Raw genomic sequence first — 27,533 nt, forward strand, 5'->3', positions numbered from 1 at the left:
GTTTTAAGATGTGTTTTAAAAGAGCACAATGAAGGGGCCTCTCTAATGTGCTGGGGCAGATTGTTCCAGAGATTAGGAGACCCAGGGGGTGATTAAAGACAAAGAAGCTCAGAGAGGTAAGGTGGGGCAAGACTGTTTAAACATTTAAAAAGAAATATTAGTATTTTACAATGAACTCTAAGATATACAGGCAGCCAATGGAGTGAAGCGAAGATGGGAGTTATGTGCTCTCTTTTGCGAGTTCTGTTAAAAGTAGTGCAACAGGCTTTGAACCACCTGCAGATGAGAGAGAAGAAACTAACTCCAAAATACAGTGCATTAGAGTAATCTAAATGAGATGAAATAAAAGCATGGATTACTGTTTCAAAATACGGCCTGGATAAAATAGGTCTTACCTTTGCCAAGCGCCTTAAATGATAAAAACTGTACTTGACAGTAGCCCTAATTTGAGTTGAGTTCAATTGAAAATCACTGTCCATCTTAAAACCCAGGTTAGTAACAACAGGTTTAAAATACTCTGCCAGGGGTCCCAAATCAATAGTGGTCCGATAGAACCAAACAGTCACCTCAGTTTTGCTTGAATTACATCTTAAAAAAGTTTAGGGACATCCAAGATTTAATATCTTCTAGACATGCTAGAAGTGGTTTAATAGAGAACGCATCTTTCTGCTTCAGAGGGAGATAAATCTGGCAGTCACCAGCATAACAGTGGAAGGATATTCCATGCCTTCTGAGGATGGTTCACAAGAGTTGTAAATATAATGAAAAAAGCAAAGGCCCTAAAATTGAGCCCTGCAGGACCCCTAACTGAAAAGTGAAAATGACTCAAATCCTAAAAAGTTAAAACTAAAAGTTCTGTCAGAAAGATGAGACCTAAACCAATTCAAAGCAGTATCATAAATGCCTTGCAAGATGGTGTAAGCGGGACAGTAAAATGTTGTAGTCTACAGTGTCAAAAGCAGCTGTTAGGTCAAAGAGGACAAGAACAACATGATTACCAGAATTACAGGTAAGAAAGATATCATTAAAAATCTATAAGATTGGTGACTTAGTGCTATGGAGGTTTTTAAAACCTGTTTGGGATACCTCTAAGATACCATTCTCATTTTTAAAAAATCCATCAATTGGCAATAAACAATTTTCTCTAAGATTTGTTTATTATTATATTCATTTATTTTTATTATATTCATTGTTTTCATGAATGGCCAAATGGTCTGTTGCAATGAATTATGGGACGCCTTTTTCTCCTCCCTTTTTATAAAGGATGCTCCAGTGCTAACGGAAGCAACAAAGGAAGCACCGAAGCACCTTTCCTTAGCATTTGGATAATCGGAGCAGCTTTTATAATGACCGCCACAGTTCCTAACTGAGAGACTGAGCAAAATGAACTATTAGAACACACCCCTATTTCTGAAATTAAACAATGGGTCTGAAGCTGTGTTTTTCTTTACAGAATTTGAGGCTTAATAACAAGTCACAGAAGCAACTAACTTAATCTCAGTGTAAATGATAATAGTACGGTTCTCTGTGAGCATAATCAGATAGATTTGCCGTCACAGAACCTTAATTAAGATTAAAATCACAAATCCAATGACAAACAGGACGGTGGCGGCAATGTTAAGCCCACGGGCAGTGAGCCCATGACGTCGTGCACCCTCCAGATCTCCGGCCACCTTCCGGTCTCTGGCCTAGAAGGACAGAAACATATAGACTGTAATAGTGTAATCATCTTTATCCCAATGTAAATTGAAACTGAAAATGTTAAGCATAGCCTAAGTTTAATTTTCTGGAAAAGTTACGCTTCCTGTTTTTAGTAAACACAAGCAATTATAATAATAATCCCAGTTGCCCGTTTTGGTTTTTTTTTTTGTGCCCATATAGTTTCCTTGTTACTATCAGTGTAGGAAATAATGTAAACTGTATAACATATTTAAGATATTTCTTTCATCAAATCATTTATCTCTATTTTTATCTTTATTGTGCTGTGTACATTGTTGTGCTTCAGCCCAAACTGTTCTTATGACTCTTGCAATGGTCTTAGTTAGGACTGAGTTTTCCTTGGAAAGTATTAGAACACACTTTTCCACTGATTTAGTCAGTTTTTTGCACTCTCAGTTTTGGTGTTTGTTGTGTTCGATGCCATGATCATGTAGCTTGATTTATATGGTAAATCAATGTATATTATGTATATAAGATATGGTAGGCAGGCAAGTATATATTTGCATACAAACACACCTTGATAGAATAAATGAGAGCTGCAAGTCCAAGACAACAACAAGGGTGTGAGTGGAGAAAGCAGAGGAGAGACCAGATAAAATGGTCCTTTGGAGGCTCAGTGATGACATTCACACTGGTGTGCTGAACCAATACAGATCCTCCAGGCTTTCCAGAGGGCCCATCATAGGTCCTCACCTGCATTGGAACATAAGCTGGAGGTTTCATTGCTCTCACTGGTCTGGCCTCAGCTGCAGTTTGGAGAGAGGAAAGATGTTGAAAAGAGTTACTGACATTGATTATTCCATTTTTGAAGTCTTTGGGCAGTGAGAGAGTTAAAGCAGTTGTCTCTGTTAGAAACTGAACAGTAACAGCTGTGGGGTCCAGGGGTCCAACTTTCCAAAAAGGTTGCTATGTCCTCTCACCTGATTTTTTTTTTTAAATCTTTGAATTGTGAAATCTGAATTCACTGAATAAATTGATAAATATAAATAAATAATGTAAATGATATGAATATGAAACATGTTTTGGGACAGAACACACGATTTTCTGAGGATTCTGCACTCACAGTCGGTGATACAAACTAAGTTAGCATGCAGTGACATCAAAAATTTGCTTACGCACAGTGATAAAATCTCTCTTCTGCTTTTTACATGAAGCCATTCTGCTGAGTGTCAGTGGGCTTGAGCACATAAACATCACCTACCGCCCTTCCCCCAATTCTGAAGTCTACATTTACTATCTTGATTGCTTTTCTGTAAGTGAGCACAGAACAAATGCAGATGTCTTCTTCTGAAAACTGTACTAACCTTACCAATACTGCACCACCAATTACACCAATTACAACCAAAGAGAAACATAAAGATTCTTATGTCACAACTGTAATATATGGCAGAGAAACTTCAAGAAACAGTCTTGCACAAGATTCCCCCATTGTGCAACAGCCTCATAAAAACAGACAGCATTGCTACACACACACACAGCTACACAGACACAAAACAAAATGGAAATTAAAAAGTTTTCCTACTTTGAAGTTCATCATGCCTCTCCTCAGACTCTACCAAAACAACTGAATCTTCAGTTCCAGTATCACAAAACATGTCAGTCATTGCCCTCAGCCGTCTGTAATTATGTGAGGTCTGTACTCAAATTCCATTAACAGCCAAGTGCCCAGTATACAGGAGTTGAAAGCAGACGTTGGTGGTTAGTTTCACATTTGTGCTGTGCTGTGCTTGGTTCAGCTATTTGCGTCATTCACATAATCAAAAGAAGGAACTTTGATAAAAATAAATACTGAACGCTTTACCAACTTTCTAAGTAAATATATTTTGAACGGTGGTATTGACATCAAATTCTCACCAGATGTAGGCAACAATCCAGCCAGTAGATGTCCATAAGTTTTATGTTATAATGAAAAACAGTATAGGGAAAAAAAATCTGAGCACATGAGAAAATGGAGATGCAAAAAAGGCAAGCGAAATCAAGACACTGGAGGTCAGGACACAGAGGAGTGAAAAGAAATATCAGAAGAGTTTAAGAACTTTTAAGCTTTGCTGAACAACATTTAGACAAATCTGTGAAATACTCTGAGAATATAATCTGGTCAGATGAGACCAGATGAGTTGTGGAAGTGGAAGTTTTCCATTTAATAAGGCCTGCAGACAAGCGGTGAGGGGTAGCTAACATTCTTTAATCAAAACAAGAACAGGTGAGGGAATGCATCATCGCGGGGCAGACGATCAGCAGATTCGCGCCCGGAGCCTAGTATGGCTCTCAGTTAAATACCACTTACAGGAACAAAAAGCAGTACACAGTAGTGATGTGTGATACCACTGATTTCCTTTCCGATCCGATACCAAGTAAAATTCAGGGTGGTATCGACGATACTGATCCGATACCGATACTTTGTACAAAAACTTATTTTATTTACTGTATCTTTTATTGAATCTCAAATTATAGCTTCATAATGATCACAGGACATCAGATTACTTGTTCTTATCACTTAATAATGCAGAATTATCATATAGAAATAAAAAAAACTGAAGTTGTGCTATTTGAACACCTTGCCTGCCTGCAGCACTAAAGGACTCCCTCCTCCTCTTCAGTTCGCCTCAACATACGCTCGTCATATTCTGTGATATGATTTACTCTGAGGTGTTTGATAAGGTTAGTGGTGTTGCCACAACACCTCACTTTCTTGCCACATGTATCGCAAACTACTACTTGTTTGTGGAGGTAAAATACGTCCACACATGTCACCGTTTACGCTCAGCCATTGTTGTGAGTGCGCACGCCAGGGGCTGCCACACAGTTATACGTGTTTCACACATGACTATGAAAGACGTAAGAGGAAGTAGTTACTTCCAATGTAGACAATCCGAATGATAGTTTCTTTCCACTGTGTTCCTGTTAATGATAAACTACAAATTTACTCTAAATTACTAAAATATCGATATTTTAATGTGAGAATCGATTCTAGAACATAAATGACTGGTATCGGAGGAATCGATATTTCAGGATCGAAATATCGATCCTGAAATATCGATATCGACCACTAGTACACAGCTGTTTTACACCTTTGGTTTTTCCCCCCAAAGAAAGTTTCACACTCCCTTGCTACTCTTACAGTAGAGAAAGAGACAAAAGCCCTCGTAACCAGTTTCCCTCATTCTCCTTCTTATCTCGATAATCCCACAAGAGATGCTCAAGGGTCTCATCTTCATCACAATTTACCGGGAGACGCCCGAGAGAGATGAGCCACACCACATCCCTCATATTCTCAGCAATGATCTTATCTTGAATATTTTTAACTATCAATAAATTTTCTCCCATTTCTGCATGTCTATATTGAATTATACCTTCATTTTTAATATCATTAATTGTATTATACTTTTCCTTTGTACTAATCTTCAAAATATCGAGATTATGTCGGCCTTGGCGCATTAAAGTCCTTGTCTTTAAATTAACTTTGTCTGTGGGTGTTTCAGGTACTGCACTCTCAAAGACTGAATGAACCAGCATTGCAGCCATGGGTCATTGTGAGCATCACAGGGAAGGTTGAAGCCGCCCACTGCACCTGTATGGCCGGAGTCGTGGACCCATGTCACTGCTCTTCTGTTTAAAGTAGAAGCAACAGTGCGGATCTGTGGCACAAGGACTGTTACAGATGAACCTGCATACTGGGTTTTGCCTGGTAATATGACCAAGATACAGCCAGAGGTTGGCCATAAGATAGACTTCTCTTCTTCAGCTGCCCAAAAAAAGGCTCTCAATCAAAACATAAACAGACCATCCGTATTGAAAGGTGAAAGGAGCTGTCCTCAAAAAAGAAAAATCCCACCTGCTAATTTGGAGGAGTTGTCACTGCTATTGGATACTTTGCTGGAACACAGTAAAGCTGTGGGTTGTGGGAATGACCCATAATGTTTTATCTAGGGGTCTAGATTTATGCCTGAAGTGCACTGCCATGTAAATAATTTGCATTTACTGAATATGTACTGCCTGAGTACCACTGTTCAAAAGATGAATGAAGAAACAAACTAATTTTTGCCCTTTTTTTTTAATTAAAACCACTTTATAGAACATCACATCAGTTACAATGTAGAATCCAGTCATTTATAGTTTACAAATGACAAAATGTTTACACAAAATCATGACAGCATTTACATGATATCCATCACTACTAACACTACTTCATTTACTGTATTGTTTTAAAAATTACCGCTATTTATACAGCACAAGACTTATATATTATATATTAATATTTAACAAGAGCAAGTTTCATTTTCCCTGGTTTTACTACCACACCGTTCACCAAAACACAGCAAACCTTCACCATTTTTATCCAGAAGGGTCACCTCTTCACCCTCACATGGAAGAAGTAATCTGATTGGCATGGTGGTATGTTTGAAGCAGGGATTTCGGAGTGCCCCTTGCTGGAACCCAGTCACGATGTGTTTCATCAATTGCTATGACCTCAGAGTGCATCAAAAATAAAACTAATAGGCTATATGAACATATTTAGAACTTACCGGAATGAAAATGTCTGGAGTACCAACAGATATTTGGAGATGGAAGAGAACTGAATACTAGCTCGTCTCACAGTTGCTATCCAGACTAGTGATGGGAATTCCGGCTCATTTCAGCTCAGCTCCGGCTCTTTCAGCTCCGAAGCGGCTCTTCGGGTTGATTTGTTGCTTTAAATAATTTATTATTAACAACAATATAAAATGATGCACAAAATGAACTACTACTGTAAAAAATGTGCTTTTTATTTATAAATGTTTATCATATAAATATTATTTTATCTATTCACAGCACACAAAATGTAAAAAATATATATATTTAAAGTACAAAAAACAACTATTTACAATTAAATTTTCAGCTTTTTTTCCTTTTAAACCAATTCAAAATAAAACAACACAAAACACTGCGAACCACAACACAATAAAATATCGATTAAAATATACAAAACAAAAAGAAAAAGATGAACAACCAGATCTTTAATTAAAGGGAAGGTTGGCATTAAGAAATACCAAGTGCCTTAGATTTGAGGAGCTAATCCAGTTTCTTCTGTCATTAATTATCTGTCTGAGATTCTCTCAGAGGGGACTGATGTTGCCACAATGCACAGTCTCCGTATCATCACCTGGGTAAGACGTGGATAAATTGAAGCCTTGGTCAGTGGATCTCCACTTCTCTGGCAGGGGCTCATCACTGTAGGATCTTACTTCCAGTATTGCATCTGCTGAGGGATTCCTTCTGGTAGTGTTTCTAGTTGCTCGTTCTTCAAAGAACACTATTAAGCATTAGTTATTCATCTGTTAAGCATTAGTTAGTGGCTACTTAATTATCTCTACAGCATCTACAAAGTATTTCTCATAATCAGTTAATAGTTTACAAGCACTGCTTTGAACACTTTATTCATGATGAATAAGCTAATGTATAACACTCCTTATTAATTATGTTTTCATGTTCTAAAACTCATTGATCAATCATTTATAAACACTACTCTGCATCAGTTACAAACCTGTCATTTCAGGATGTTCAATGGTATACAAAATCATTGGTAAAAGGTAAGTAGATGGTTAGCATATGTAACCCAGAGTAAAATCTGTTTTACTAGAATTTAGTAATTTCCTGCCATTGAACACATCACAAATACATGACTCCAACCACATGACTTTGCTCAGCCGATCGGCTAATTGGCTGCTGCCAGTCCAAACAATTTGATTTTGATTTTTGATTTGACCGATAGTTGTTGAATAACAAATGTTATGAAGCTATATAATATGTATATAGCAGTTGAAATGTTTTAGTTAAATCCTTATTGGTTAAATATACTGTTTGTTTATTTATTTATAAATTGTGTACACAGGAACAAGAATAACTTAATGTATTTAGCTTAACTGGCTGACATTTTTGTATTATTCTTGTGATTTCTTATTGGCCTTGTTTATTTAATGCAGGCCAGGTGAACCTTTTTGGGTATGGAAAAGGATGGCGAGCCAATGAAGTGGAGTTCAAGTTATTTTACGAAGGAATTAAGGAATTAAGAAGGCATCGGTGGGCAAGTGACGAAAACAGGGCGTTGTTGGAATGCTACTATGCAAGTAACCCTGGCGGAAGGGGTTACATGAATAGGATGAGGGACCTATGGATTCTTCGATACCCAACATCCACAATGACGGCGAAACAACTAGTAGCTCAGTGTTCCAACATTCGAAAGAAGGGAGTGCTCTCACAGCTAGAGATTGACAAGGTACAACATAAATGCTACGGCAAGGGCAAGCCAGGACGCTAGGTCATCACCCCCACCCGAGATTGGGTACAAAGCCCCAAGTGCAATAGGAGAAGGATCGTTGAGTGCGAGAGGAACTGACCTGAAAGATAGGATCATGGCCAAGCTTGAGACCTGGATACCCCGTAGCCGGTTACCAAGATTACGTGAAGTACCCTCAGAAGGTCTGCTAGATGATGTTAATGCAGCACTACAGATGATACCTACAGCCACGCTTACCTAGACTAACAAGCTGATCCACTATATATATAAATATATATATGTGTGTGTGTGTATATATCAACAACATCCTTATCAATATCTGATTAAAAGACCCGAATTCATTGAATTAAACATTTATAAATACAATTTAAATTTTCTGTTTTACAAATATAATTTGCAAAACTCTCGTTCTCTTTGAAAGGAATCAATCGTCTTCTTCTTCTGTCCTGGCTTTCTTGTATCCTTTTGCACTGAAAGTGTTAGACATTATGATTTTTCCTTGGTAAATACAGTAACTGTACATTTTCATTTAAAGCACTGAAAAGGTTCGTTTGGTGATATTTTTGAGCTGTTGGGCTTAATTGCCCAGTAACCAAATATCACCAAACACCATTTTTCTTTATCTTTCCATTTTCTAACTAATTTTGTAGTTTGTAACGTCGTGAGTTTATAATTAATGTGATAATATCAAATGGACATTTTAGCAGTGGACCATTAGTAGTGATGTGCGATACCACTGATTTCCTTTCCGATCCGATACATCCGATATAAGTAAAATTCAGGGTGGTATCGACAATACTGATCCGATACCAATACTCTGTACAAAAACTTAATGTTTCATTGTATTTCATAATGCAATTATATATTGTATTATGTAATTGTAGTAATAATATAAGGATATAGCTTAATAATGATTAAAGGACATCAGACTACTTGTTCATATTGCTTAATAATGCAGAATTATCATATAGAAATAAAAAAAAACTTGAAGTAGTGCGCTGTTTGAACACCTTGCCTGCCTGCAGCACTAAAGGACTCTGCTAGAGACATCTGTCTCGCCCTAGCAGCACCTGTCCCTTTCTTCCTCTTCATATTCTGTGATATGATTTACTCTGAGGTGTTTGACGAGGTTAGTGGTGTTGCCACAACACCTCACTGTCTTGCCACATGTATCGCAAATCGCGTCTTGGCTGTTTGTGGAGGTAAAAAATTTCCACACATGACTCCGTTTACGCTCAGCCACTGTTGTGAGTGCGCATGCCAGGGGCTGCGACACATTTATACAGCTGTATTTCGCATATGTCTATGAAAGGCGTAAGAGGAAGTAGTTGCAACACTTTAGGAGTTGCAACAGCAGATCATCTTTCTCCAGCTCACCCCATCCCTTGCATCCTCCTCTGTTACACCTACCCTCCTTCACTATACCCTTGAATCTTTTCTGTGGTCTTCTTATTTTCCTATGAAGTAGTGATGTCGCGAACGAAATGGCTCTTAGAGCTGAACGACGCGAGCCGGCTCCTTATCGCGAGCCGTGGGTTTTTTTCCCTTTCTCTCACCCTCTCTCTCTCTCGCACTTTTTTCCGCTTCACTCCAGAAGCGAGCCTTGTGCTTTACGCTGGACAGAGGGGGGAGGGGCGGTAGTTACACTCAGTATCACAGGAACAGAGCCGGAGAGAGAAAGAGAGCCAGGGACAACAACTTCACATTAGAAAGGTATAGTAATCATCCACAACTATTTTCAGTTGCAGATGATAAAGGATTCAGAAAGTTTATTCATGCAGGTCCATATGACAGAGAATATGCATCTTCTTTTTGTTTTCACATTATAATTTATATTTAATTGTGTTGTGGTTTGCAGTGTTTTGTGTTGTTTCACTTTAAATTTATAAAAGGAAAAAGCTGAAAATTCAAATAGTTAAAAGTTGAAATGTGAATAGTTGATTTTTGTATTATATGATTTATTTATTACATTTTATGTGGAGTGAATAAATAAAAGTATATTTACGGTGGCCCCTACAGACAAAGCACATACAAACTTCAAATCACATGCGAACTCTGAAGCACGTACAAACCCTAAAGCACGTACAAACTCCAAAACACGTAAAAATACGTACAAACTCCAAAACACGTAAAAACTCAGAAGCACATAAAAACTCAAAACACGTACAAAAGACAACAGAAGTGCTCCGGGATGCTAGGGGCAGTGTTGAGCTTTTGTTACCTAGTGGCTACACAAGCCAGCAAGTACCAACGACCGGATTTGGTGTGTGGTAGTAACAGGTAAATGAACATTTTTTTTTTTTTTATTTGACTATATATGAATGCTTGTGTATAAATACACAAACAATACACATATGCTTTCATGCTTTCAATTGTGTAATTTAAGTGATCTAGGTAGCTCTGTTTTGGAAGTTCAGTTCATGCTAGAAATGTGTTTTGGACTATGTATGTGCTTTTTGGAGTTTGTACGTGTTTTGTCTCTAGGGGCCACCGCATATATTTATATATAAACATATATAAATAAAACCACTTTTTTTTAACATTAGTAATTCCTTTTGTGCATAATTTTATATTATTGTTAATAATTAATTAATTAAAGCAACAAACAACCTGAAGAGCCGGTTCGGAGCCGAAAGAGCCGGCTCTTTTTAGTGAGCCGAACCGAAAGAGCCGGTTCTCTAAAAAGAGCCGGAAATCCCATCACTAATGCTGTGGGAGAGTTCAGGTCTTAGGAGGTTAAAACAACAATTCCTCAGAAGTAGACTATTTCCATTAAACTACAACATACATTTCAAAAAAGGAAGAAAGAATTGCTACTGAGGCTACAGAGCTCCCAGAAATTGATGGAATCTGAAAAAATAAAATAAAATAAAACCCTAGTAATATTTTTTAATGAGTTACAGTCCAACACCATTTAAATCTCAAAGATAATATTTTTTTTATAACATAGCATACAAATCAACTCTTAATTCTCTAAATCAAGCAAATTCTAAGGGGATGAAATGTCCACACTGTTTCTGTGGAATATTAGTGAGTGGAAAATGAAACATCTCAATAAAAAGATTTTCCTGCCATGAATGAGCTGAGATCCCCGTCAGTGAATATGCAGCATGATCCACAGCTACAGGAAAAAGGTTTTTGTGAACAAAGAAGAATTCCGTATACTGTCATTCATTGTTCCGTATGTAATTTAGCAGACGCCAAATGCAGTGTGCTTATTTTTCACCTGGGTGTAGATAGATAGGCACAAACATTAATTTAATCGGCTAAAAATCATCTTTATATACATTTACCTTCACTGAAATATGAAAATATATTTATATATATATAAAAATATATCTGTTTCTATCCATTTATATATATATATATATATATATATATATATATATATATATATATATATATATATATTAGAAAAATTGTGTCTTTTTCTAACAAAAGACATAATCAAGACTGATAATAAAACTGATGTTAATATTCCTCATCCAAATTCTTTAATGATAGGTCACAGCAGCAAGCAATGCACGGCAATCTGTTAAAAGGAAGCGTTTTGTCAGGGTTTGTTACTTTGAGAGCTTAACGAGATACCCGTGTAAAAACAACTATTATCGTAATAATGAATATCAGGAGTCCAAGGGCAACCAGGACTGTGGAGGTGATGTTAAGCTGGCGAGCAGTGGCCCCATAATGCCGTGCACCCTCCAAATCTCCAACCACCTTCCGGTCTCTGGCCTAAAAGGACAGAAACATATAGATTGTAAAAGTGTAGTTGGAGTTCATGGATATTAACTTGATCTATGTGGTAAAATCAATATAATGTAGGTCATAGTAAGTAGACAGGTAAAAATTAATATATTTTTTTTATGCACGCGCACACACACACACACACACACACACACACACACAGAAGTATAACAGATGCTTAGTTCATGAAAAAAACAATTTATTTAACCTCACCTTGATAGAATAAATAAGAGCTGCAAGTCCAAGACAACACGGGTTTGAATAGAAAAAGCAGAGGAGGGACCAGATAATATGGTCATTTGGTGGCTCAGTGCTGATGATCACAGTGGTGTGCTGAACCATTGATTGTTGATCCCCATTCCCATCATACATGCTGTCCTGAAATGGATGGTAACGTGGAGGATTCGTTGTTGTCATTGTTGTGAGCTCAACTGCAGTTTGGAGAGAATAAAGGTGTTCAAAAGAGTTATTGTTGTTGATGATTTCTTTTTTGGGACAGCAGTGGAGTTACAGTGATGTTAATATAATATAATATAATATAATATAATATGAGAAAGTGCTTTTTTGATAGAACACTCACTGGCAACTAATGCAAATGTGTCTTTGAGGAGATTCTGCTCTCACAGTCGGTGACTCGACTGTGAGAGCAGAATCTCATTTCATAAGCCTGCTTAGACATACTGGTAATATGTCTCTCCAGCTTTTTACAGGAAGCGGTTGAACAGGTTTAGACTTGCTGGATGAGTATACTGCATGCCAGTAAGGTTGAGCACACTCCCCACCCCCTACTTTACCACTACAGCACCACAACCACAAAATTAAAATTCACACCGCATAGCCACATAAATGTCACAACTTCAATATATATCACAGAGAAAACAAAAATAAGTCTTAAACAAGTTTCAATTTCGGAACTGCATCACCATAAAAACAGACAAAAAGACGGTTCAAGGAAAAGTAAGACGACGCTTCTACACACACAGGCACACACAGAGAAATTAAATAGTTTCCCTACTTTGAAGTTCATTCTGCTTCTACTAAAACAGACTCACTGATGGGTCTGTCTAGCACAACACCTCGCTGGAACGAGACAATTCAACTACAACAGCAAAAAGCATTGGTGTTCAATGTTCATTAACATATGACGTCTTACGTCTTACAGATATGCATGTGGACAAAGAGTACCTTGCGTGTGTGTGTGTGTGTGTATGTGTTTGTTGGGTCCAGATGTGACCCTGTGAAGACTCCCCAAGGCTGGTGCCAGGAGTCTAGCGCTCCATCTAAACAAAGGGCTCTTATACAGATACAGAGTAGGTGTCCTCCTACCATAAATCAGTAAGAGAAGATATAACCTCTTTCATGACCTTAAGGTGTGTGTGTATGCCAGAGTGCTCTGGAAGGCACACAGAGTCTCCACAGACTACTACGGATCAAACCTCCATTATTATGCAATCGATAATAAAACTCAAAGCATATATGAGTAAATATTTCTAAGCATAAATGACAATCAACAATATAAACCTTACACTCACCTTCACTTTCACTTGTCAGTCAGTGCAAGTCCACTCAGTCTTTATGTGCAATCTGGATTGGAGTGGAGTTAACAGCCAAAGGAGACTCAGCAGCGGAAATGTGGGTGGGAAACAAAGTTTTGCATTTGCATTCGATGCAAATTATCTGGTGCGTATGCTGTGACACAACCTTTGTGTTAGTGTCTTAACAACATACATACATAATAAATATGTAGATACACACACACATCGTTCAAGACCCCAGTTCAGACCCCAGCCTGTGCAAAGACGCCCCTGAGACAATCTAGAATCTAGACAATGTAAAAACAGTTTGACGAAAGACAGTTTAAGAAAAAGTAAGATAACACCACTACACACACACAAAGAAATACATTTTAAATTGTTTTCTTACTTTGAAGTTCATTCTGCTTCTCCTAAAACTTTACTAAAACAGACTCACCTTTACTTTCACTTGTCGATGGGGGCTCAGCAGTGGCAATGCATGTGGGTGTTTTTAACAAAATAACAGCTATCACTTCAGGCAGCCTGTAACGCCCACGTAAAAAAAAAAAACAAAAAAAAACCAGGTTAGATATATGCGGGCCTTCCTGTAAGCCAGTCACTATGCTTGTTCCAGACAGGTAAGTATTGGCATCATTACAGATTATCTTAGGGGTATGAAGGAGCATAAAAAGAGTAGCATGCCCAAATGTTTTTCTGCTGTTCAATATATACACACACACACACACACACACACATATATATATATATATATATATATATATATATATATATATATATATATATATATATATATATATATATGAGATTTTTCTTGTAAAACAAAGGGGGGCCCAGCAAAATAAAGTTTGGGAACCACTGTATTAAACAAATATGTAAGACTGCTTTCTTCCATTTGCACAACATCTCTAAAGTTAGAAATATCCTGTCTCTTAGTGACGCTGAAAAACTAGTTCATGCATTTATTACTTCCAGGCTGGACTACTGTAATTCATTATTATCAGGATGTCCAAAAATCTCGCTGAAAAGCCTTCAGTTAATCCAAAATGCTGCAGCAAGAGTCCTGACAGGGACTAGAAAAAGAGAGAGCATATTTCTCCTGTTTTGGCTTCCCTTCATTGGCTTCCTGTTAAATCCAGAATTGAATTCAAAATCCTGCTCCTCACATACAAGGTCTTACATAATCAGGCCCCATCTTATCTTAATGACCTTGTAGTACCATATCACCCTATTAGAGCACTTCGCTCTCGCACTGCAGGCCTACTTGTTGTTCCTAGAGTATTTAAAAGTAGAATGGGAGGCAGAGCCTTCAGTTTTCAGGCCCCTCTTCTGTGGAACCAGCTTCCAGTTTGGATTCGGGAGACAGACACTATCTCTACTTTTAAGATTAGGCTTAAAACTTTCCTTTTTGCTAAAGCATATAGTTAGGGCTGGACCAGGTGACCCTGAATCCTCCCTTAGTTATGCTGCAATAGACGTAGGCTGCCAGGGATTCCCATGATGCATTGAGTTTTTCCTTTCCAGTCACCTTTCTCACTCGCTATGTATTAATAGACCTCTCTGCATTGAATCGTATCTGTTATTAATCTCTGTCTCTCTTCCACAGCATGTCTTTTATCCTGTCTTCCTTCTCTCACCCCAACCGGTCGCAGCAGATGGCCGCCCCTCCCTGAGCCTGGTTCTGCCGGAGGTTTCTTCCTGTTAAAAGGGAGTTTTTCCTTCCCACTGTTGCCAAAGTGCTTGCTCACAGGGGGTCATATGATTGTTGGGTTTTTCTCTGTATCTATGAAGCGCCTTGAGGCGACTTTTGTTGTGATTTGGCGCTATATAAATAAAATTGAATTGAATTGAATTGATTTTTGTGTTTGGCAACGTTCTCCACCTCAGCACCAGCTTCACAGCTCCAACTGACATCTGCAGAGTACAGCTAGAATATGTTTGAATGCATCTAGAGTATTTAGAGCATGAGGTTTGTGGCATTTGTAACAATGGCCACTGCACAAGAGAAGGGTTCTGGGTTGGTTCCAGTTTGCATGCTTTTCTAAGGAAGCTCTGGTGCATTCATGCACATTCCAGGTGTACTGTGCGCAGTAAAAATGACTCAAAATCAAAAAACCTGCCAAGTTAAACCTGCGAAAGCCTGAGCCTAGGACACTCTCAAACTTTATAGCTCTCGGCCACATGCCTCTAAAGCCTGTTAAATTACCCATGTGACATGAAATCATCTGAGTTGCTGTAATAAGTGACATATGGAGACACTCTGACCTGGGACTCTAGAAACTGAAGCTGGGTCTCTCCAAAGTGAAGCTGTTAGGATATTAGTTTGGAGTTACACTTCGTGTTTTCATATTAATTAAGTATGACTGATTTTCAAGTTTTGGATACATTGGTACATCTACAATCTAGGTGACTGTGGTTTGGGTTCATAAATGTATGACTCTCCTGAGCTTTTCAAAACATTGATACAAAGAAAAAGTTCATGTGTCACAACATTTGTACAGTTCAAATGGCGCCATCCCCTGGCCAACACTTATCAATAACTTATCAGCAGAAAAAAATAAATAAAACTTTCAGTGCTGTCATTATTGACATATTCTTCAGTAAAGCTGCTACACATAATCACAATCTAAACACAAAAAGTACAGCTCTGTTTTCTCAGCAGACAATCCAGAGCTGTACTACACCCTCATATTTGAAATAAGGGCAAAGAACATAGAAGATACAGCCCTGTTACCCAGGGAGAAAAAATATAATGGGAGAAGGGATTAGACTGTTCTTTTTATATAATCAATTCTTCACTTCTAGACAGTTTGAACACTTATCATTGTGTTACCTGCAGCGTCTTGACAGGGCTGGGCTCAGTGCCTTTGGATTGCAGAGGTGGAACCGCTGGTCTTTGACCCCATTAACAGCCGAGAGAGCGTTCAGCAGAAATAATGCATGCAATGGTCATTGTTAGCAGAAGAGCAGATGTCACTTGAGCTAACTTCCATGGTTCAGGTGGTTCAAAAAGTCACAATCAAAATATTCAGTCAGAAATATAGTTAGGGTAGAAAACTGGGGTGGTAAACACTAGGCATGAATTTCCAACCACACAAGATTTTAAATATAATTCTGTGTTGAATGACTGTTTTTCAGGGAAAAGGGAAAAAAAAGTAATTAGACGTTTTACTTTGAAACTCATAATTGTATACACTCTCCTAAAATCCAGCAATTCATTTTTTGTACTATGTGGGGGACTTTTGTGGGAGATCTGTACATCAATCAAAATGTACGCTATCCATATGAGTCCTACTGTACTCTCAGTACAGGATATGCTGGACTTTCCAGTGACGTCATATTTGTGAGGGTTTGACTTACAGAGTACATGGACTGTTTTCAAAATGGCTGGCTATTGCAACTTCACCATGTTATGGCAAAAAGGGAGGTAAAGGGATAAGTTTCATTTTAACAATTCATTAAAATTTCCCCTAAATCCATCAAGGTCTCCAGTGACTTACTGGTTGAAAATTAACCTCTTATCAATTACCAACTGCTACATAATGTTTGTTTAATCAAAGTAAACAACTGCCATGCTACCCTTTTCTGATTATTACTGTACTATAACCTTAAAGCCCTCTTAATAAAAAAAAAAAAAAAAAAATCTAAATTTTAACATACAAATTATAATACTATATCCTTAAAGTAAATACTGCCCTGAGAGCAAGCTGCCTTGAAAGAGAATTGTGCAAGTTCTGGTGAATATACGTATGCATGCACTAAACTGCACTGCTTCATTATCAGTTCAACTTCAACCTTGTGTGAATGATGAATTTGAGTGAACTCATGCCCTACCTCCAGACACACCCCTGTGCTGAAACTTTACAGCCGGGTTTCATTCTTCCACAACTTGCAGATATGACACGTACAGCTTGAGCAGAGAACCTCTATTGCTTTTAAAACATGCTGCAAATAAAGGAACCAGTGAAAACGTGCTATGTCCAAACAAGTTGAGGATTGTTTTCGTAAAATCAATCATGATCGTTTCTTTGAAAAAGTACAGGAGACAAAGGAAGATGGATGAACTTTTAATTACAAATTCATTTAATCTAAGCACAGAACGGATGAGAAATATTTTCCAGTACAGACATTAATAAAAGAAGTCAGTCACATTCAGATCAGCAGAAAGTTCACACAAACAATTCAAAACTGAGATTTAACTTAGACAGTTACTTTTCATCATTACATGCTTGAATTTGCATTACTCTTAAAGGTCAGATTTATTTTATTAAGTTTCCCACTTGACTGGAGAATGTCAGAATTCTTATGTTACAGCCCCCCCATCCCCCCCCTCCAAAAAAAATAAAAGAATAAAAACCACCCACCACACCATCAAAAATCAAATAAACCCCACACTAAACAGAAACAAACCTGGGTTGTTAAGGATGAAGGTTAAATCCATGTTAGTGGTAGTTTTTGTATATAAAAAAGGCACAAATGACTGTTTTAGTTAATATTACATCTTTTAACTTGCTCATCACCACATACCCACAATGATAACATTCACCAGTGGTTCAGTCAAACATGAGGAAAGAAGACGAACAAACAGACAAACCCACAATAGATCATCGCTCATACTGGGGGGGAAAAGCAAAGCAGCAAACCTGTGGTGAATAACAAATCCAGATGTTTTACCAGCTTAAATTGAGACTCATCATTAAAGCAGATATCAAGTATCATCCTTAATGCAGATTTCTTTCAAACTTGCAACGCTTTTTTAAAATTGCAAGCAGCATAGCTTAGTAGTACATATAACGTGAGGAATTACTGGAGGCTGGTTTGGTTAATTAGCTTAATGCAATCAAATCAAAATTAAATGAAATGCTCTTAAGTGCCTGTTAAACTCAGGTGGTCTAAGCAAACAGTTACTACTCAAAGCTTAAAAACACTGCAGTATTATCATGGTGACTTTATTGCAACCTGGTTGTGGTGCAGCTCACAAGCTTTCAGAAAAATGCAAGTGCTGACAATTTAGAGAAATAAATTGCTTGGAAAAACTGAATCAAAAACCAATTAGCCACAACAGTAAAAGCCAGATTACTTGTATTTTGAGCCTTTCCTGATGTTTCATTTCAGTAGTGGTCAGTTATGACGCAAGTGCATCTGCTCGCTTGAAATTTAAGGCATCACATCTTAGAGGATGCGGCGATGGCAGCAGCTCCTGGACGGCTGTAAACATGCAAGGCAGCATCCTGAAAAACACAAATTGAAGAAGAGAAACTCAAAAATGAGATCAGACACTTTAATGGGCAGAATGTTACTGTAATTACAATGTACTACTAGGAGTACTTTGACACCAGATAAAAATCCATCCACACATTTCTTCTTATTTAACACCTCAGTTTCATACCATGTCCTCTTACTTTAAGGTTAGACATTTTTCTATGCCTTTGATTATCTGTATCATCTAATGAAAGTCATATCGATTGTTAAATGCTCCTTTCTTTAAAAAAAAAAAAAAAAAAAGAAACTTTCGGGAAAGTCTCTAAAGATATTTAACTGTGAACCAGTGTGGCTAATGGATGAATGAAATTACAACTTGCACTGGATGTATGCTGTATATAAACACACAATTAGACAAGGCCCGTTTACCTTCTTGGCCTCCGCATTGTACTTCTTGAGAAGAGTCTCAACTCTGTTTCCATAGTCTGGATGGGCAGCCTTCAAATTCTCGACCTGCAAGATACCCAAGAAAAACATTACAGTCCTGGAGGATGGCAGGTTCTTCTAAAGGCAAAACACACATCCTCTTCATCTCCCCATGAAAAAAATAAACAGATTACATACTGTAAATAGATTACATTTACCAATAAGCACAACATGTTTCCTGAAACCTCATATTCCAAAAAGCACAAACTATGAGCGACAGCAAAGTGAGAGACTGTAGTGCTTGGACTCACCATGCGTTTCTGGATGAAGAGCTGGGCTCCTTTCAGGGACCCTGCCATGTTCTGGCAAAGTCTCTGTCGCTCCTCCTCATTCAGGACCTGAGTGTAGAAGGTGCGAACCTGCAAAAAACACACAGGTTGATCCTCCAGAGGAAAAAGGAACTAATCAGAAACAGATTTTGACTCAGTCCTTAACTGGATTTCCAAGTTCTGAAACAACATCTTATAACATACAGCTACCGTTTGGTACTAATAAGAAGTGGCTTTAGCTACAGTTGTGTTCCTTACAAGATGAGGCCAAAGAAACCAAACGAGTGCAGTAACAGGAATAAAAGCCACTAAAACTAAATCTACATATTTCCATTACCCTTTAAAAAATGAACAACAATTTCATCTTATCATTCGATCCACTGTTCATATTAAATACAGATTTATGCAGCTTTTTAATATTATCAAATCTGAAAATGCCTGGGCCTCAGACACTCTGTGTCACACGTCTACAGATCCTGTTAAATCATCATTACCTGTGTGACATTGTCTTCATCTGAGCTGTTGTAACGAGCAACATCTGCAGACACTTGGAACTTGGACTCCATAAACTGAGGCTGAGTCTCTGGGGCACTGAAGCTGTTAGGGTAGTAGTTTGGAGCGCCACCTGGTGGTCAAACAAAAACACTGGTGAGGCAGTGAAGGAAAGAAAGAAAAAATGAACAAAGACGAGATGTTTGTGGAAAACCATAATCAGTGATGGCATACGTTATTCACACATCTACCACTGTACAATACCGAAATGTAGCGATAAAATTAATGTTTTATCGCTAGTTTTTACATTTTGTGCACAATGTAGATGACTGTGGTTATGCATGTAATGTCCATGTTATAAAATTATTTCTAATTATTTTATATAATAAGGGTGTTTTTGGATGACTAAGATTTTTAAAAACACCATCACTGATCGTCTACTTCAAAGGTGATATGCACTTGTGTATATGTCACAGAACTCAGTATAAATAAACTGTAACACTACCTGGATTAAAATTACAGGATTACTCAAGATTCATTTCTGAGCCACATGTACCAGACCTGATCACGTCTCACCTTGGTTGTCATGCATGCACATCGGACCATCACGCTGGTAGTTGGCCACACGAGCCCTGAAGGGGCAGTTGACAGGGATCTGCAGGTAGTTTGCCCCCAACCGGTGACGATGCGTGTCTGGGTAGGAGAAGAGGCGACCCTAGACAAAGAACATGGAGGACAGAGCTCAATACCAACCTAGCTTTTCTTCATTTCCCCCTAGCTTGTCAAATCTGCCATAATGTCACCTGCAGCATCTTGTCAGGGCTGGGCTCGATGCCTGGTGGCATGTTGCTTGGGTCAAAGGCCGCCTGCTCCACCTCTGCAAAGTAGTTGACTGGGTTCCTGTTCAGAACCAGTTTGCCCACAGGGATCAGTGGGTATTCTTTATGTGACCAAACCTGCACCGCGAATAAAATTTACAAATCACAAAAGTCATCTGTGATTTTCAAATGAGCACGTCATTATTTAGAGACATCCTGTGATAATATGGACGTTTTTGGAAAACAAGTTACCAAGTCAGTGCACATTTATGTCACGTATTACTTTATAACTCAGATGTTTGCTGTTGTGCAGAACTGCAGTACCTTTGTAAGATCAAACGGGTTGAACCGGAACTTCTCAGCCTGCTCAAAGGTCATGACCTGGATGTAGAAGGTCCAGGATGGGTAGTTTCCATTAGCAATAGCATTGAACAGGTCTGCAATTCCATAATCTGGGTTGGTGGCTGCCAGGCGGTCTGCATCTTCCACCGTCAAATTCTTTATTCCTTGATCCGTCTAAAAAATTCATTTTAAAAAAAATGAAGTCAGAGATGGCAGAACACACAACATAACAGCTAATAAAGCTGATCTCAGGCAGACCTTATAGTGGAATTTGCAGTAGACACGTTCACCATCGGCATTGACCAGTTTGAAGGTGTGAGAGCCGTAGCCATTCATGTGACGGTGGCCATCAGGCAAACCTCGATCGCTGAACAAGAAAGACACCTGCACAGGAGACAAGACAAGACCATGAAAACAACTACAAGAGTTTCTGTTCCAATCACTGTCAATGAGGACTAAATTAACTAAATGACTAAAGACAGCGAGCAACAGTGCACAGAAAGACTTAATTACTTGAAAATATTCTTTATCCTAAATGTGTATTTTAGAAACACCTCAGGTGACATGACATAATATACTAGACTTTTCAGTATCAGGCTCAGCAGCATCTACCTGATGCAGACTCTCAGGCCTCAAACTCCAGAAGTCCCACACCATGTCAGGGTCTTTCATGTGGGTTTGGGGATTGCGCTTCTGGGAATGGATGAAGGATGGGAACTGCACGAGATTAACGAGATATCAATATAAAACAATGTACACTTGACTGATATTAGCACAAGTGTTGTGAGGAATGTGTCTCTGGTCTTAGTCATCTTACAGTAGGAATAATAATCTTGGTTTATTTCATACCCCTTCGGGTTAGATATTTAATGTTAAAAAAAGGAGACACAAAACTGAAAAAGCATCCACACTTAACTATTTCCATGTTAGAAAAAAAAATGTACTGCTGTAATACTGCAACTGATGCAAATTTTATACAAATCTGTAACATTACGGTCTGCCCAGACACATGCGTCCCTACACCCACTCACCAGCATGGCATCCCTGATGAAGAAAATTGGGGTATTGTTGCCCGTCAGGTCCCAGTTGCCATCTTCAGTGTAAAACTTGACTGCAAAACCTCGAGGGTCACGCACAGTGTCTGCAGATCCAGCCTCTCCAGCTGGGAAAATAAAAAAAGTTAAATTAATATTTTACCGACAAATCGTGAATTAGTATCATTATCTACTAACTTAGTCTAAAAGACAATGTCCAGCATCTACAGCATACAAATTGACTGAAAGTTCACCGTTAATGTCCTTTCTAATGTCACCCAAGTCGAGATATTAAGAGCACCACTTGCCAACACAGGGCCAGCCTGCTTATAGGTATCAATCCTTTACCAAATACTCACTTTTACTCACATTTCCATTTTCAAGGGAGGGTTTATGACTCATACAAGCACCAGAATGTCTAATACAGTCACACTTTCATGAAACACTCAATATAATGTTTTAATTGTCCATATTATTCTCTTATTCTAAACTGTTTAGCACGCATGCATTTTCTCCCCATATTTTCACAAGCTCGTTATCTGTCTTCAGCAGACATGAACATGCTGTGAGAAGATTAAGGCTTCATATAATCGAGGGGGTAATTTTTTTTTTTATATATTCCTGTCAGTTGAAATATAAAAAATAAACAGGATGTTTTTAAGTCAAGTCCAAGTTCTGAGGCAAACTCCATCCTATGCAAAATTCAAAATAATAAAGTGCAAATTATTATTATTATATTTTAAAAAATATGAAATATGCTAAAGGAAAATGGGAAGAGGCTGAATGGGTTTGTGACGTAGCAGCTGCTCAGTGCAGTCCAAAGGTGCCACTACAGATGTTAAAAGCAATAGACTATGTGCACGTTAGCATATGCTACTTACGGTGCAGAAACTCCTGTGGGGAGCTTTGTTTCCGGTGTCCTAGTCGCGCCTGGTTTACGGTCCAAAACAAGTTAAGCAAATGAATGAATCAAGCGGCGATTTACATTTCTATAGATGTCTTGGGCATATATATCTGTAAATGATGTTCATCGACTTGTTGATATTATTTTTCCCCGCACCTCAGAGCAAAAGAGAAAAGGGATTCAAATTTTATATTTCTCAGCATCTTTAAACAGCTGTCCCTCGTTTATCGTGGTGTTATGTTCTAAAAATAACCAGCGATAGGTGAAATCAAGTAGCCAATTTTATTTTTTGACGGTGCAAAACGTTTCATCGACATACTGCACTTTCAGAGTCACACTGCTAGTGAACGATGCAGCGATTCTGTACTGTACAGGAGAGACGGCACGGAGGAGATCGTCTGCAGCGATCAGGACGCAGGACACAATGTGATGTTAAAAAAAAAAAAAAAAAAAAATCTGCAAAACAGCGAGGTGAAAGGTGAACCGCGTTATAGCGAGGGACCACTGTAATTTTGTAATACTAATGTATAGAAACCGTTACCAGCAATCATTCATTTTTTGTGTGGCTTTTTTTCCACAGTTTGTTAACATGCTGTGTAGGTGTGTACTTGACTAGCTGATATCGACATAACGGGGGAAACATCTGGTTTGACTATTCTTCACCTGTAGTTTGAATGCTGAACATTTGCCTGTTTAAATCATAAGACCAGTCACTATACAGAGATGTGTTTCTGAATGTGGACAATGTGTCTTCTGCATGCAGTAATGCAGTTCTGCTTGTGTTGAGTGATGTAAACAACTGATCGATCGAAACTCTTTAAACGTCAAAATTGATCATTTGATTTTTTTATGACATAACAGTGGTGAGTGTTCCCACCTTCTGCTCTTTGTAACGTAACGTGATCTTTCCGTTTTTGAGTTTTGGACGTGATTTTGGAGTATATGTTCGCAGTAGCGATTGACCGCAAAGTAAAGCTACCGGAAATGTACAACCCTACACCCGGTCTCAAACCAGGAAGTTAGCATTTTCTCGTGCACAAGGTCTATAGTCCAAACAATCACACCAAAACTGTGTAAACAAGGAAGAAAAACAACAAAAAAACAACAACAACAACAACAACAAAGACAAACCCCCAATAAGCAAATCTGTAACCATTAACAAGGCGAACCCATGAAATCCTTTATGGTCGTTCTTACCCACAGTGGAGAAGCGGACAGCAATTGGTGTAGTCTTCCCAACATGCTCAAACACTTTGGCTTTGCAGTAGCGAGTGATGTCATGAGTGACCTCAAAGTAGCCAAATGCCCCTGAATAATGGAGAAAAAATGAAAATAAATACAAATTTTAAAAGACATGTCAAGCTTCACAAATTTTGAGTTCTAGTTTTTACTGCATTTATCATGGGAACAAATCTAAGACTCTTGAAAGCAGGCCAACAAATAACTTGTTCAATGTCTGTCCAAAGTCTGAAACCCTGATCTGTAAAGCCTGTAAAGATTAACAATTGTTCGGAGTTAATCCACAAATAAGCAGGATCCACATTTCCTTTTGTACTTGTTTTTTGGTTATCTTGTTTAACTTTGTAATTTAATGCAGTCATTTGTAGCCATCTGCCTGCACCAGAATACAATTCTTGACTAAATTTGCACATAAATTAGAACACTTTCCAATGTTAAGGATCAGGCCACTGCTTTATCTCAGACATAAGTGCACCACATGTCTGCTGTTAAGACCTTTTAAACACTGTGAGTCTTTGGTGCCAGGTGCTGAATATGTACCTTAGTAACTCTGTATCTGTGGCATTCTAGTGCATGTTAAATGGCCAGTGTTGAGAATACACTGCACAGTGTACAAAGTGTTGTTACCAACATATTGAAAAGTTGTCCTATCCATTAAACTTGATCATTTTGAATAATGCATTGTCGATGTCTAGATCTCAAGCTATGATTTACCTACTACTTCAGGCATTAGAACTAAGAAATGATTCATGTCTGAAGACTTTATAAATATATAGCTAATCCCTCGGTGAGTAATTTTAACATTGTATTTGTGGACTGTTACACCTGATGTAGGTGGAAATAACCAAAAGGCACAAGACTAATAATATTGTGTAACAAAAAGCATGGCAGCAGTCATAACTGCTACAAAAACGATGATGTCAGAAATTACACAAACATTTTGAATGATGTTGACCATAGATAATGAATAAATTAATTGAAGCCTTTAATTTTTTTTACTGCCAGCAGGAAGACTTAAAAGAGTGTTACTTACCAAAACTGTGTGTGAGAACCATTGAGGGGCTCAAAATGAAATAAATATAGTGGCACACCATTTCTGGCCAGACTGCTTAGCCCTAAGTGTTGGCATAAAATGTCTAGCCATCCTATTGACCTGAATGGCAGCAATTTTTACGTTTGGCTTTCTTTACTTAATTACAAATACTCCGTTAGCCCGTTAGTCAGCGAATACAAATAACATTTTTTTTTAACCTTTTCTTCCACACGATCAGCAGTAGTTTGTGTGCACTTCTGCACTGATATAACAAAGGGACAGCAAATCAGATAAAAAGAGCATCATGACTACAGCACAATGCCTTACCTGCCCCTTTGGCATGGACCACTCTCTCTGGGATTCGTTCACGGTCAAAGTGGGCCATCTCATCTGTGAAGACTACATCTTGAACCAGCAGCGGTCCTCTTGGTCCTGCAGTCTGCAAGTTCAATTTGTCTCCCACTGGATGGCCACCGCCTGTGGTCAGCACATCTGGTTTCTGATAACAGACGGATAATAATTTAAAAAAAAAAAAACAAACAACGACAACAAAAAACCCCCCACAAAAACAGAAAGCATTAAATATATTTTGATGTAAGACTATAACAAAGACTAATGCAATACAGCTGGTCTTTCTTTAATGCAATTTTAACCTTATGATTACAATGAAGAAAAAATCAGTGCAAAATACTAAGTTGCTTAATATATTAATTAATGAAATCATCTTCAGTGTTTGGCATTCCTCCTGCATGAGCCTTAAACTTTTATAATAACTCATTGTCTAAATGAATGCCCTTAAAACTGGCACTTTTGAAAGCAAGTATCTATGAAACTAACAAAGATATTGACAATGTTGCACAAGCAGTTAAAAAAGGCAGACTGCGTTAAGCATAAAAAAGTGACACGTGTATACAATGGTGCAGTTTCGCAGGTGTACTATCATAACAATAACGCTGAAACTTGAAGCTGCTATGACGGCATGTTTTTTGTCTTTACGTAAGTCTCAAACATGCTCAAAACAGCACGAATAAAAACCATTCTGCGACATGAACTTGGTTACTTTACAACGGCAATTTGCTCTAATATGCCCTAGTTATATATAGATAGGAGGGTTAAAGTTCAAACAAATGCCCCTGGACCCACTTCTTATCTTCATGGTTAAAGTCTCTTTCACGGCTGTGAAAAAGTATAAAGGACTAAATACCACGGTATGATAAATACTTAAGACTAAAACTACACTAAAAACATTAATGTAGAGACTACAGGACATGAGCTACAAGCTAGCTCTTAGTTAGCCTGTTACCCCGGACGACCTTTCACCCATTTCCAACTGTGGTAGCCACCGCGGAGCAAAATCACTTGATATAACCCAATGCATATACAGACCTGAGAACCTCGATTCGCCTTCCATGTCTTCATTTGGTCAGTAGCTTTATCTCTGTCGTCAGCCATCTTCACAATTCGGTGTTTAGACCACACACTGTGCAGAATATGTTGCGCACAAAACACTGCTATCGCTTTATAGCTACGCCAGAATTTCTTCCTGGACAGTGCCCGACGTTGCTCCGCCCCCCTGCGCCCCTATATTCTGATTGGCCAATGTACGAATCCTGACCCACTTATGAGACTGAAGAGAAAGCACCAAACCAAATACAGGCTGCTGATCATACATAAATCTTTATGCAATGTTTAAGTGTGAAAAACCTTTATCTTTCTAACCTACTCACTAAATATTCACTTTTAAACTCAAAATGCCGTCCTTTATTTGTAAGACAAAAACAAAATAGCATGCATAAAATAGATACATTATCTGAGGACACGCCTTAATGTTTACCGTTAACGCAAGCAAACAGCATATTTCCTTATTAACCTTATTATTATTATTATAATACTGCAGCATAACTAAATTGTAAGAAGAAAAAGGTGGAAAATGGCAAAAAAAACAAAACAACTATTTCTGATCTTTGAATTAATGTCAAAATTATTGAAATGTTCACTTGCACAGTACTGTTTATTGTACTTTCATTGTAGTTTGTTAGTACTTTTGCTTTTAGCATCTCACAACCTCAGTTAAGAAATTATTGCAATGATTTACAAATCTTAAACACATATTTTATTCACACATAGAATGATATATATTTGCCATATTAAGAAATATACATAACACATCTGAAACAAACAAACAAGCAAAGTTAGAGCAGGGCCATGTTCCACGCTGTAGCTTCCCCTTTTTTTTAACGACAGTCCATAACAGGGCTTTGCAGAGATGTTTGAAGGGGCGGGTGCTAAAAGTCAGAAAGGGGCACATAGAACCAGACAGAATAACAACGACCCACGTTCATCAAGAATCCAATGTGGAATCGAGTCATACTGTATCACTGTCATCAGGTGGGGACAATGCAAAACGTAGCCTATGTTTACCTGATAGGGTACAATGCTGTG

General features: G+C 38.1%; 3 protein-coding genes across 5 annotated transcripts; all 3 read right to left on the reverse strand.

Moving 5' to 3' along the window:
• Nucleotides 1–1,553: 1,553 nt before the first annotated feature.
• On the reverse strand, nucleotides 1,554–3,369 carry LOC102776152 (interferon-induced transmembrane protein 3-like). The gene is made up of 3 exons (XM_035914342.2): nucleotides 3,242–3,369; nucleotides 2,236–2,465; nucleotides 1,554–1,688 (listed from the first exon to the last, which is right to left on the reverse strand). Exons 1-3 carry the CDS (start codon nucleotides 3,321–3,323, stop codon nucleotides 1,554–1,556), a joined length of 447 nt encoding a protein of 148 aa, XP_035770235.2. The 5' UTR covers nucleotides 3,324–3,369.
• Nucleotides 3,370–11,369: 8,000 nt separating this feature from the next.
• Nucleotides 11,370–13,786, reverse strand: LOC148102011 (dispanin subfamily A member 2b-like). 3 transcript variants are annotated; one of them, XM_087844394.1, is made up of 4 exons: nucleotides 13,712–13,786; nucleotides 13,273–13,324; nucleotides 11,954–12,171; nucleotides 11,370–11,728 (listed from the first exon to the last, which is right to left on the reverse strand). In XM_087844394.1, the coding sequence occupies exons 3-4, from the start codon at nucleotides 12,155–12,157 to the stop codon at nucleotides 11,573–11,575; spliced, it is 360 nt and encodes a 119-aa protein (XP_087700520.1). In that variant the 5' UTR covers nucleotides 12,158–12,171; nucleotides 13,273–13,324; nucleotides 13,712–13,786; the 3' UTR covers nucleotides 11,370–11,572. The 3 variants fall into 3 exon arrangements, with proteins under 3 accessions (XP_087700520.1, XP_087700519.1, XP_087700521.1); XM_087844393.1 differs by having other exon boundaries at nucleotides 13,273–13,429; nucleotides 13,712–13,758; XM_087844395.1 differs by lacking the exons at nucleotides 13,273–13,324; nucleotides 13,712–13,786 and adding an exon at nucleotides 12,756–12,843.
• Nucleotides 13,787–17,323: 3,537 nt separating this feature from the next.
• Nucleotides 17,324–26,645, reverse strand: LOC118455459 (catalase). The gene is made up of 13 exons (XM_087843283.1): nucleotides 26,478–26,645; nucleotides 25,419–25,590; nucleotides 24,017–24,127; nucleotides 21,913–22,043; nucleotides 21,494–21,598; nucleotides 21,140–21,265; nucleotides 20,864–21,055; nucleotides 20,525–20,677; nucleotides 20,298–20,436; nucleotides 19,724–19,854; nucleotides 19,212–19,319; nucleotides 18,904–18,987; nucleotides 17,324–18,503 (listed from the first exon to the last, which is right to left on the reverse strand). The coding sequence occupies exons 1-13, from the start codon at nucleotides 26,541–26,543 to the stop codon at nucleotides 18,438–18,440; spliced, it is 1,584 nt and encodes a 527-aa protein (XP_087699409.1). The 5' UTR covers nucleotides 26,544–26,645; the 3' UTR covers nucleotides 17,324–18,437.
• Nucleotides 26,646–27,533: the final 888 nt, after the last annotated feature.

Source organism: Neolamprologus brichardi, chromosome 7 (assembly GCF_056152115.1).
Source record: "Neolamprologus brichardi isolate AB-2024 chromosome 7, ASM5615211v1, whole genome shotgun sequence".
NCBI lineage: Eukaryota > Metazoa > Chordata > Actinopteri > Cichliformes > Cichlidae > Neolamprologus > Neolamprologus brichardi.

Coding starts and splice junctions, on each gene's coding strand:
- LOC118455459 (XM_087843283.1), bottom strand. CDS start 26,543: ATGGCTGACGACAGAGATAAAGCTACTGACCAAATGAAGACATGGAAG. Junction 25,591..26,477: donor AGGCGAATCGAGGTTCTCAG/GTCTGTATATGC, acceptor GTCTGTTATCAG/AAACCAGATGTGCTGACCAC. Junction 22,044..24,016: donor TGTCCGCTTCTCCACTGTGG/GTAAGAACGACC, acceptor TTATTTTCCCAG/CTGGAGAGGCTGGATCTGCA.
- LOC148102011 (XM_087844394.1), bottom strand. CDS start 12,157: ATGACAACAACGAATCCTCCACGTTACCATCCATTTCAGGACAGCATG. Junction 11,729..11,953: donor CTCTTATTTATTCTATCAAG/GTGAGGTTAAAT, acceptor CTGTCCTTTTAG/GCCAGAGACCGGAAGGTGGT.
- LOC102776152 (XM_035914342.2), bottom strand. CDS start 3,323: ATGACTGACATGTTTTGTGATACTGGAACTGAAGATTCAGTTGTTTTG. Junction 2,466..3,241: donor GAGGCATGATGAACTTCAAA/GTAGGAAAACTT, acceptor TCCAAACTGCAG/CTGAGGCCAGACCAGTGAGA. Junction 1,689..2,235: donor CTCTCATTTATTCTATCAAG/GTGTGTTTGTAT, acceptor CTGTCCTTCTAG/GCCAGAGACCGGAAGGTGGC.